General features: G+C 41.9%; 2 protein-coding genes across 2 annotated transcripts; both read left to right on the forward strand.

The window, feature by feature from the left end:
* Nucleotides 1–1795: 1795 nt before the first annotated feature.
* Nucleotides 1796–2218, forward strand: LOC127765207 (E3 ubiquitin-protein ligase SIRP1-like). The gene has a single exon (XM_052290055.1). The coding sequence runs from the start codon at nt 1796–1798 to the stop codon at nt 2216–2218; it is 423 nt and encodes a 140-aa protein (XP_052146015.1).
* Nucleotides 2219–5131: 2913 nt separating this feature from the next.
* LOC127765988 (arogenate dehydratase 2-like) lies at nt 5132–9972 on the forward strand. Its single transcript, XM_052290978.1, has 12 exons — nt 5132–5567; nt 5694–5755; nt 5894–5986; nt 6888–7088; nt 7171–7254; nt 7397–7492; nt 7567–7644; nt 7747–7836; nt 7932–7999; nt 8138–8219; nt 8288–8378; nt 9401–9972. The coding sequence occupies exons 1-11, from the start codon at nt 5282–5284 to the stop codon at nt 8345–8347; spliced, it is 1200 nt and encodes a 399-aa protein (XP_052146938.1). The 5' UTR covers nt 5132–5281; the 3' UTR covers nt 8348–8378; nt 9401–9972.
* The last annotated feature ends 2072 nt before the right edge of the window (nt 9973–12044 follow it).

The following is a 12044-nucleotide window of genomic DNA, read 5'->3' on the forward strand; positions in this document are numbered from 1 at the left end:
ACTTTTCTCCACACACATCACCTGCTCGAGAGAATGTCTATGAAGAAAAATCTCCCTAACCGCTGAAAAATATCTTCTTCGTGTCTTGCCCGTGTTCGGCCGTCACCCGCATCCTTGCCAGTCGTTGCACCGCCCGCTCCATCGCCATCATGCACCTTTCCACGCAACATCGTGCCGCATGAACTCCGTGTCTATCGTCAACTTCCTCTCGTTCGCTTCTCCCCACTGCCGCACGAGGGACGATGATGACGACACCCACAGCGACGACCGTAGCGATTGTTAACAACCAAATTTTGGTAATATCGGCATCGGGAAAGAAGATTAGATCGAAGCAAAGTCGGAGGCGGAGATCGAGTTCGGAAACAAGGCAGGAATCGGTTGGAGTCCAGATCGGCTACGATTAGGATCGGCTGGGTCTGAGTCGGGCTAGGTAAGCCGATGCAGCCGATTTCGACAATGCAACTTGGTGTATGACGTCGGGTTGAGTTGAGGTGTTTCAAGGTGATTGCCGCACATGGATAGAGTCCTGAGAAGGCAATTGTATCTATTAATTAGGATGTTTTAGGTAATTTCCTTAGAGATATGCTTGGGCAAAAGTCTGCCGCAAAGACTTATGGTATCTTAGAGTTTGTTAGAGATAGTAGTCGTGTCCGTTATGGACATATCTTGTAATTTTCGGGTATAAATAGGCCCGAGCCCTATGTAACTTTTAAACACACATGTTCAATACAATCTCGGCGCATCGCCACCCTTTTTTGCTTTAGTTTTATTTCGACGAGTTCTTGCTTTCGGGTTGAGCTGCATCAGTTTCGATCTTCAACAAGAGGTAAAACTTGTTATGGCGGCTTGCGTTCTCGGGATTAGTGCTTCCATCTTTATGACACTCTAATCTTGTTGATGTAATTCGTTGAGTTATCATATATCCTACATAATCCTTGGCAATATCGATATCCAACCTACAATCGGCTAACATCCGTCAATAGAAAGTAGCCGATTAGGTTAAATACTGATGTTGACTTAGATTATATAGGATATCTACCACTCTATGACACATCCAATGGCTTGATTGTCTAGATATTGTCCTTCTTTTCATACTTATAGCTGCATCAGTTAAGTTTGATCTTATGAGTCGTGATTAGAATCTCAATCTCTAGCCCGCTTCTTGGTTGCTAATTAGGGTAGTATCGGAGTTTCAGCCAATCTTACCTGATTTAACTACTTTTTATCCTATATGCTTGATTGACATGTTAAATCTGCCCTTTACGTTAAGATCTTGCTGCATTTAAGTATATTATGCTTTTGTCTAGTATATTATACTTGCTTTAATATCTTAACATAGAGTGGTATCGGAGTATTAGCCGATACATGCTAGATCTATCTGATCGGCTATGTTATGAACGTATATAGTCTCATTATTAATATATATTTCGATCTAAGTGATTTATACTGTCTCGGCATGGCGACCGATCTATCCCAATCACTTGATTTAAGTATATATCGATATAAAGATTATATATTGGTAATATCTACAGCCGATCGAGTAAATTCAGTCCTTCCTTATTTATTAATGACTGCCGATCGATGCATATATGACGTCGGCTCAAAGATAAATGATATGTCATCGGCACTTAGCCGATCGGCTATCATTTATAGATTTAACTGCGGTTTCTTTGCTTCTATTTCTTGTTGATTACAGAATCAAATCAACTGGCACGCTCATACATTTGAAGGCGAGCTTTGGACATGCACTGGAGTTAAGCAGATCTCCCAGGCCTCGTGTTTTCTGTCAACAGCGATGCGTCGCGTCGGCCAGCCGCGCCACGCCCGCGCCTTCACCCCACTGTTGTGGTGTCGTTCCCTCACCACCGCCGCACTATGCTTCGGCCGCCGTCGTCAATCCTCCGCCATCAGTCCCCAATCCACTGGCAGCGGAAGCCTGGATGTTGAGGGCATGGCGCTGGCTGACTACTTCTTCGGCCCCGAGCTGGACGACTTGATGCAGTGGCTGGGCGACGGCGACGTCGGCCGGAAGGGCACGCTGCCAACTAAGAAGGAGGCCAGGGAGGCGATGCCGACGGTGGAGGTGACCGCCGGCCACTCTGCATCCGCCTTCGCAACTGCCTCAACCGTCTGTCGTGAGGACTACGCCGCTGGCGAGCACGCCACGGGGACGCCCTACAGGCACAGGTTCCACGCAAGTGCATTGTGCCATGGCTGAAGATGCACAGCTCGTGCCACGTCTTCTGCTTCCAACTCCCAACCGACGACGACGACCCTAAGGCCGCGCGCGGCAACAACGGCGCCCACACCGGTGAGAAGTCGTCACCGTTCTCCAGTTCGCCGCCATACACCATCGGCTGTCGCTTCCAACCAGGGTCAATCCCCTCCGGTCAAAATCCGACGTGGCTTCACCCAATTAGACGTTGTTTCAATGATACGTAAGGCCCACAAGGGTTATTATTATTATTTTTCCTTTGCGCCATGTCACCACTACTTCAGCCAAAACCACCATCCAAAACCGCCCTGGGACCTTATTTGGATTGGTTTTAGAAGTTAAGGGACGCGTCATATCTAGTATTATGGTTCAGGGACGAATTTCAGACTCGGTGACATATTGAGAGACCTCAAGTAAACTTATTCCTTTTTCTTTTTCGGCCGTAAATGAAACCGCTTTGTAACTTTGGTTACCAAAGATACCGGTGAAAGAGAAATGCCGTAACCGAGCTGTTTCCTGTTTGCTATAAGAAACATTTGAGAGGAGAAAAAGAACATGTTGCTGCCGAAAATGAAAGGTTTCTTTCTCGTCAAAGAGTGACCATAAACATTTAGGAAAAGGGAGATATATTACTCATGGGGAACATCCACATCTAAAAGATGTGAAATGAAATTACAATTGTTATCTGGCCAGAAAGCGGTTAAAGACTCGCTTATACCTTTATTAGCTAAAAAATGACTAACAATGTTCTGATCACAACGAACTTTTGTGAGTTTAATATCCCTTCGTCCAGTCACGAGGCTCTGCACCTCCTCGACTAGAAATCCCATCTCCGAGAGCACTCTCTGCTTGGATCGTATTAGATTCATCGCCTCATGGCAATCGGTTTCAACCAACACCGGTAGCAGCGTCCACTGTAACGCCATACAAATCCCTTCCCTGCGAGCCAATATCTCTGCTTCCAGCGGTTCTCCACATCTATCTAGCTTCCCACAAGCTACAAAGATAACCTTCCCAGCACCGTCCATAAGAACAGCACCAATACCACCTTTGCCATCTCTTTCCTCAAAAGATCCATCCACGTTTAGCTTCATCCAACCCGCAGGTGGCTTCTCCCATCGTTGTTTCTTCGCAGCCTGTTGGGACTGAGGTTTCCTTCTTCTATTATGTCTAGCTAACTATAGATTTAGCTACGCAAAATCTATTTCGAGAGGCATCTCGATTTAGACTTAACTAGCGACGCGGTCAATTACGTGAGAAGTACTAGTAGCGTTACAGACATGCATGCAAGTAGTTTTTCTATTAGGTTGTGTATTTTTTTTCTTACGAAATTTTCTCTTAAATTACTTATCCGATCTATAATCCGATTACACCATTGTGTTCGTAACAATTAAATCTTTACAACAAGATCTCACATGATTATATTTTGATGAAAAATTACAAATTACTTTTATAATATGTCTAAATTACTTTTAGATTCTACTAAGTTACTTCTTAGACATACCAAAGTAAATTCAGTAAAGCCTAAAAGTAATTTACATATATTATAGAAGTAACTTAGAAAAAACGAATGCAACTTTGGCATATCATTTGAAGTAAATCCGTTGTAAAGATAAAAACATGACTCTATCTAGAAATTAAATTAATCAGCACAAATTATGGAATTAACTAAAAACAATAATTAAAGTAATCACCTCAGAGCATTATGAATGTATAGGAAGTATTTTAATCAAATCTAAAAAGTAACTTATATATATGATAATTTGTTCAATGAAAAAAGGTATTAATTAAAGTTACTTTCTTTTTTTATAAGTTACTTCTATAATATATGTAAATTACTTTTAAGCTTTACTGAATTTACTTTTGTATGTCTAAGAAGTAACTTAGTGAAATCTAAAAGTAATTTAGACATATCATAAAAGTAATTTATGATTTTTCATCAAAATATAATCATGTGAGATCTTGTTGTAAAGGTTTAATTATTCCGAATACAATGGTGTAATCGGATCGTAGATTGGATGAGTAGTTTAAGAGAAAATTGTATTTGAAGTATAGGTAGATGGTATCTCTTATAAATGGAGTGATAGTTAGTTTAGACAAACCAGCTACCACTAGTTGTGTAGTCATGTCCATTTAGCTAAGTCGTACTATATGAGAAATCACTAGAAGCTTTTTGGTTTTTGTTTTCTTCATTATCTTTGCTCCCTCTCTCTTTGTACCATGTGTCTAAGAGGAGGCCTTAGTAACCTCTGGAAATTCCTATACATTTATCCCATTGTTTTTTTAATGTATATGTAACTTTTGATTCAATGGCTATTATCTAAACTCTCTACTCAATGGTTGATATATTTTTGATGATTTGACGTGTTCTCATGTAAAAAAGATTGCTGCTTTCACTATATAATTCACTATATAAGATAAGATAAGATAAGATTGGATACAATACAGTAACCGGGCTCATGATTGGATGCAATAATTATAACAGTAGGTATCCCTACCAAGTAAAAAAGTTAACAAAAATCAAGATTTTTGGTATAAGTTCTTTTTTCTTAATGTTCATCATGGTGACCGTGTGTAGTTACCCGGCTAATCGTGGATACAATAATCCTTCTCAGTGATTAGCCTAGAAGCGTGCATATTCCAACTTTCTGAGGATGAAAAAAAGTTCGCTTTTGGAACTTAACGTCCCAATCGAACATAACGTGCATTTTTTTTTTGTCAAGTGCAAAGTTTGTAAACGACGGCTAATATAAGCATCACTAGGGTTAAACAGCAGCTGTTAGAAATTTTTTCTATTGGATATAAAATGGGCTTTTATTAAGGTGCAAAAAACGAAAATGACTTCATCCTGCCATCGTCAAGTCGTCAACAAGAGTGAGCTGTGAGCCCCCCCGATGCATTCATACACTGAAACAGTGGAAAAGAAAAAACAAAGAAAAGAAAAAAAAAAATCTTTGCCCGGCGCGGTCGCGGCGCCACACGCGTGACACACACCCGCACCGCACGCCGAGAGCCGACACCGCCGCGCCGCCGCTCCCCTTCCCCACCGCGCCGCGCGCGGCGGCGATGGATTCCACGGCCTGCCTCCGCCTCCCGTTCCTCCCCGCCCGGACCCGCCCCTCCTCCTCCTCCTCGTCGTCTCCCCGACGCGCCGCTCGCGCGTCCTCCATCAAATGCTGCGCCGCCGCCTCCGACGCCGGTGCCAGTTCGGCCTCCATCTCTTCCGCGTCGCCGCGGCGGCCGGACGTGGTGAACGGCGTGGGGCCCGCCGGCGTAGACGGCCTCGCGGGTCCGCCCGTGCCCGTACCGGACTCCCCCGCCCCCGCCTCCCGTGATCTCCACTGGCTGCCTCGTAAGTGACGACGCGGCGCCGGCGGCGCCGGCGGCGTCTTCCGTTTGTCGAAGTCGATTTCGGGGGGGTTGGGTTTGAGGGTTCTGCTATCATCTCGTTCTGATTTGTGTTGTGTTGTGTGGTCAGGCCCTCTCACCAGCGCCGACCTGATGGGCGTCAGCGGGGAGGGGCTCAAGGTTGCCTACCAGGTGCTCGACGAAACGCGCGTGTTTTATGCAGTCCCGTTTCGTATCAGTCTCCGTGCGGCCGTGGCTGGTTGTGCGTGGGTGACTGTGTTTCTGTCTGTTCATCTAAACGTTGTTCTGTTCTGATGATGAATATCTCAGGGTTGCCCTGGAGCGTACAGCGAGGCGGCAGCGAAGAAGGCGTACCCAAATTGCCAGACTGTGCCCTGTGAGCACTTCGATACTGCATTCAAGGTATTGCAGTGGAAAACATTGCACCTTGTGTGCTGTTTATGTATGCTGTAGATGCAGCATTGAAGATGATACACGTACAAAAAAATGTCTACAAACATATTAGAAAACGGATGTGCACATTGTGATTATATCTTGATTTTTCATAACTAACCACTAATTATATCCATCGGTTGAAATCTTTGTTAGTTAGAGTTTAGTAAAGATTCTTTAGTATGTATAACACTACTATGCTTATTTATCACATTGTTATGCAAAGGAACAATCTTTGTTTGTCCTTAAAAGTTTTTTAGACAGTGTTCAGTGCTACTTGGCATGTCAAGTTCTGGAAATAGGCATGTAAGGGTCCTTACATAATGACCAGATATTAATAAGTTGTTGTGTAACAAAATATTATTTTCTAAAAATAGTATTTGGTGGACACTTGGACAGGCATGTATCAAAGACTGAGTAATGTTATGAATATTATGTGTTCTTGTTTCCCTTTTACCTTATGTACATTGAAGTTTGTGAATTATGTACTCCATAAATGTTACTTGTGTGGAGTATTTGATTTAATTAGCTGATTTTCCCAGCCAAGTTTTGACATTTTATTTTAGTTCTGTTTTGCAAACAAACCAAAGAAGTCCATATTTGAGGTGCTTGATTTCATATTCTATTAGCACAAATTGATCTTGAGATCTCTGTCCCTATGTTAGACAGAGGATTTGAGAGATCACCTATTCGTTCTAAGCTTTTAAACTTTTGGATCCACCAAATGAAGGGCTTGTTTTAACTTTTTATGAGAATTTCTATCATATTTATTATACTTTTATCTATCAACTGTAAATCACCTGCAGTCAAATTTTATTGTACACAAGCAAATAGACATAATGTGCATTGATGCCCCTTATTGCTTTTACAGGCTGTTGAAAACTGGTTAGCTGACAGGGCAGTATTGCCACTTGAGAATTCATTGGGTGGTAGCATACATAGGAACTTTGACCTTTTACTTCGTCATAGATTGCACATTGTTGGAGAGGTCCGTCTTGCTGTTCGTCATTGCCTGTTAGCCAATCCCGGTGTCAAGATTGAAAACTTGAAAAGTGCAATGAGCCATCCCCAGGTCAAACTCTTGCACAAGATGGCCTAAATATTCTTTATTTTTTGGTGTACTAAACATGCAGACATATTATTTTAATTCTCAGGCTCTTGCACAATGTGAGCACACATTGACAGAGTTCGGAATTGAACATAGAGAAGCTGTTGATGATACTGCTGGTGCAGCAAAGGTACAGTGGTTCTCCATTCTACCCCTATGCTTTGATTTGTCTAGCTCAATCATTTTGAGTTTTATTCTTTTGTGGATAGGATTTAAAGGATCCGTTTAGTGCATTCCCTAGCATTAATCATGACATGATCCTTCTTTCCTAGACTGTAGCAGAACAAAATCTCCAAGATACCGGTGCGATTGCCAGTTCACTGGCAGCTGAACTTTATGGACTGAATGTTCTTGCTGAAAATATTCAGGTATTGTGATTTCATCCTAATCTGGAAGAAATTGTTCCACTGTTTTCTTAACATTAGCTTGTTTATTCCCCTAGGATGACAAAGATAATGTTACCCGTTTTATGATGCTGGCTCGAGAACCAATTATACCTCGCACCGATAAACCATTCAAGGTACATATTACAGTGAAAACTCTTTTCCATACTCCTAGTTGTCCATTCCCTCACAAAAGGGGAAGTTAGCCTGCTTGATTTCTATGGTCATTTGATTTTCAGACTAGCATAGTCTTTTCACTTGAAGAAGGACCTGGGCAACTCTTTAAGGCACTTGGGGTGTTTGCACTGAGGGAAATCAACCTAACCAAGGTATGTCAGATAGCCTTTCTTTGTAACTTGCATGCAGCATGCGTTCTGTAGAGATAATTTACTGTCAGTGTGTTTTCCTTGATGAATGGCTGCAGATAGAAAGCCGCCCACACAAGAAAAGGCCTCTTCGTATAACTGACGACAGCTTTTCCACACCGTCAAAGTTAGATAACAACCCAATGATTGCTATACTTGTCGTTTTGGTTTCCTTAAGTTTTTTTTTCCAGACCTAAGAAAAAAACTGAGAACTGCTTTGTGTTGTTTATATCTTCTTAACCCTTTTGGTCCTGGTTTGAACCAGGCAGTTTGACTACCTCTTCTATATGGACCTTGAGGCATCAATGGCTGATCCAAAAACTCAGAATGCTCTTGGAAATTTGAAGGTGCAATTTCTTCATTCGCATGACCTTGTGTCAAGCAAACAGTGTGACTCATCTTGTTTTATTTACAGGAGTTTGCAACCTTTTTAAGAGTCCTTGGAAGCTATCCTACAGATGTAAATGAAGCTTAAATAGCAAGCACCTTCTGCATATCACATGCTAGTAAGTAATGACTATGCATATCTGCCTTTTGCTATCTACTCCGTATTGTTTGCTGTAGAAAAGACCAACCCTTTTAATTCGAGTGTAAAAGGCACTCCTTCAGTCCCAAAATACAACAACTTCTAGCTTTCAAAATTTGTCCCAGAATATAGAAACTTCTCCACCTATATTCTCCTCTCAACCAATCACAACCTTCCCACATTTAATTCCACCTACTTTATGAAAACCCATGTCCAACCCTAAAACTCCTTATATTCTAGGACCGAGGTAGTAGGAAACATGCAACACTTCGGACCTATTTGGATGGGGTTTGTTTAGGACAAGTTGCTGGTAAAATGCACCAGCAGATTGTCCCCATGGGCTTGCTTACTTTGGTCTGAGTAGAGCTAGATTATTTGAACTCCTAGGCAGAGGCTAACTAAGGGAATCTAAGATTCTAAGGTAAGTCAGATGTGGTTATCATTAATCTTCTTATTTTGCATGTCATGAAGAAAAGAAAAACGTGTCATAGATTAAACGAGAGGAACTGGAATTCTCAAATTTGAGTCGAGTTTAAAGTTTTATTACCAAATAAGCGTTATGACCAGTGTGTTAATGTCTGTAATCTTGGACGATGTTGTCCATTTGCTAAGTTTGGCTTTTGGAGGTGGTATCCAACAAATTCAGGAGTGTTTGGGTATTCTGAATATGCGAGAAATGGTACTACTAGATGTCATGAACTCATGATGGTTGGATGACCATTAAAAAAAAGATGAAACAACTTACCTAATATTTTTTAGTGGCAACTTGTGGGCATTCAAAGATGTGATGTCACACATCTAATTTTCCATTATAAATACAATTCTTATTTTTAAATCTATGTATACAAAATAATCGTATCTATGGAAACAGGAGCTAAGATTTGAGTATCAAATCCAATTCGACTTTTAGAGTCTAACTCTGTGGAAAATTCGCTAGTCATAATTCATAAATAAGCTGACATTGTTTGTTGAGGGAACTGATTTGATTTGTCTGTAATGCAGGATTACCAGGGATGGATTGAGCGTGGGCTGTCAATTTCACAGCGAGTTGGGAAGTCATCAATAATTTCTAGACTGATGCTAATTTGAAGAGCAATAAAGCATATCCATGTATTATCGGCAACGAAGCTGCATATGACTTGGTTAGAAGATGGAAAAGAACAAAATAGTGGGTTTTACGTTTTACTAAGAGCGTTATAGTGATATACTTACCACCATCCATGCCCTATAGTCCTTATGTTGTAACTTATGTTCTTCTAAGCAATCATGTTCAACAGAGGTAGAGCTCAAAGGGTTGAATGTTTGGTAGGTGCCGGTGGTTATAGGTAGTGGTGTAGAACAATTTCGCTCGTTCCCAGGGGATGCGCTGGTCAAACCCTTCAGTCGGCTTGCCACCCAACTGTTGTATTTTCTTGTCCTGTATGTGCTCATGGACTCTTAGTCGTGAGCTCGTAGCAGATAGTTTAATCATGTTTCCCTCGTGCCAACATGGCACAGTACCTCAAAATTATTTGCTGTGTCTTTGAAATTCTTATGGCGGTATTGGAAGGACAAATGTGGGGGTTCGGTTTGTACTGGTTTGGCCAAACCTAAGCCAAACTTTCTGCCTAAGGCAGAAAATTTGCAGTCCTTTGTTACATTTTACTTCGGATTGGCAGGTCAACGAGTTGCATTTTTGTAGTAAGCTACTTGGTTAATTGCTGAGTTGTTTAACTGTATACTAGTCGTATTTTCCAGGACGAATATGCTTGTTAATCAACATACTCTCTCTCTCTCTCTCTCTCTCTCTCTCTCTCTCTCTCTCTCTCACTGGACAAGTGGTGAGTAGGTGATATTCTCTCTCTGGCTGCGCTGGAAGAAACATTCCAGCTGCCAGGGCATGTGCTTCCGGACTAACACGATTCTGCACTGGGATCTTTGTTATTTCATCCAAGTTGCCAAAAAATATCTCAGGAATTACCAATTCCCTATGGTTGCATGTTTTCAGAGGCGATCTTTGCAGCTCCGGAGCTACACTGCCATCAGATGCTACTGATAACTGTCACAAGCAACTTGCCATTTTAATACTGCTGGGTCTTAACCCTTCCGGCCCTGTTAGGAATGGAGTAGTTCTCCTGAAATTTCATATTCCCACTCTCAAAATATGTTCATTTTTAATCCATCTCATATACTACCAATACAAAATAAAAAGAACTAAAATACATTTACTTTATTAAATTCCAATATAACTATTCTCCACTTTATCTATTCTCAACGCAAGTTTTTTTTACTCTCACCAACTCCAATGGAATGATAACAAAAAATAAACTTATTTTGGGACAAGGCAGATGAGCCAAAATTGAACTTAGTATGGGACGGTAGGAAATTAATAATTTCGTACTGAATTACCGTAGACTTCATATGTTCGAAATAAGTACTCCCTTTTATAAACACAAGTCAACATGACAAGATTTGGTAAATACTTCATCCGTACTATAAAAACCAACTTCACGTTACGTCCAGGTTCGTAACTAGAAGTTGGTTTTTATGGGATAAAGGGATTAGTGTTGTAACGGGATGAAATCTGATGAAGATGGTTTATTTTATCTCTCTTCTCCATTATTTATCTCTGGACGGATCGGGCGAACATGGTTGAAAAATTTCTCTTCTCCCATATATACCTCTTCTCTCGGTTGGTTTTTTCTAACCGTTTTTTTAGCGGTTTTTAGTGGAATAGGGTGAAAAGCGAAGGAGAATGATTATGTACTACTACATCCGTCTCAAAATATAAAAACTTTTAGCTATGAATCTGAACACAGTTTATATTTTAAGACGGGGGAGTAACATGGTAGAGATATTTTCTTTTGCTATTTGTTTCCAGTGAACTCTCGTTCCCTGCTTGTTCTCTGTAAACTCTCTCTCTCTCTCTCTCTCTCTCTCTCGCCGATTTTGAAGAAAGAAAAAAGAAACAAAAACATGGTCAATGGTTCGTTGGCTCATCTCGACGCCACTAATCACACACTCACACGTGACTTGAGTTCGGATCGCGTGAAACGGTCTCCCTCGCCGTCGACCGATGCAGCCCATTCGCGTGCAGTTTCTGCGATCGCCTTCATTTCTGAGAACCGTACACCGCACTGCAAAAGCCTGCACCTTTTTCTACCTTCCTTTGCGCTACTGCGTTTTTAGTCAAGCCGATTCCATGATTCCATTTGTACACTACAAAAATCGTCTAATCGTCTAATTATATCATCAGCCGCGCCATGGGAGTATGGGGGACGAGGTCACGAGGAAGAGAAGCGCGATTCCCTCCCTGCGGGAGCATCCGGAATATGCCAATCTCTCTCACCTGCTTTTCGCCTGCGAGGCTCGCCGCTTTTCTGCTGGCAAAAAGCGAACCGATCTCATCTCTCGTCTCGAGACCGGTTTTCTCCTCGCTTTCCACCCCCCCTGATCATCTACAGTTCAGCTGTACATTTCGTGGTTTGGTACGGAGAGTCTGTCGCTGGTGACGACCGCGCCAACGCAGAAATTTACAGGTGACTGCTACTACTAGCCACCACTACTACTACCACGAAGCACAAATATCCGGGACACGTCACGTCGCTGTTTGATAACGTTAACACGAGGGCTTCGTCTGTGCTGGAAGCGGCTCGCTCACGCGCTC

This window comes from Oryza glaberrima, chromosome 3 (assembly GCF_000147395.1).
Source record: "Oryza glaberrima chromosome 3, OglaRS2, whole genome shotgun sequence".
Taxonomy (NCBI): Eukaryota; Viridiplantae; Streptophyta; class Magnoliopsida; order Poales; family Poaceae; genus Oryza; species Oryza glaberrima.

Coding starts and splice junctions, on each gene's coding strand:
- LOC127765988 (XM_052290978.1), top strand. CDS start 5,282: ATGGATTCCACGGCCTGCCTCCGCCTCCCGTTCCTCCCCGCCCGGACC. Junction 7,837..7,931: donor GGGAAATCAACCTAACCAAG/GTATGTCAGATA, acceptor GAATGGCTGCAG/ATAGAAAGCCGCCCACACAA. Junction 8,000..8,137: donor AGCTTTTCCACACCGTCAAA/GTTAGATAACAA, acceptor GGTTTGAACCAG/GCAGTTTGACTACCTCTTCT.
- LOC127765207 (XM_052290055.1), top strand. CDS start 1,796: ATGCGTCGCGTCGGCCAGCCGCGCCACGCCCGCGCCTTCACCCCACTG.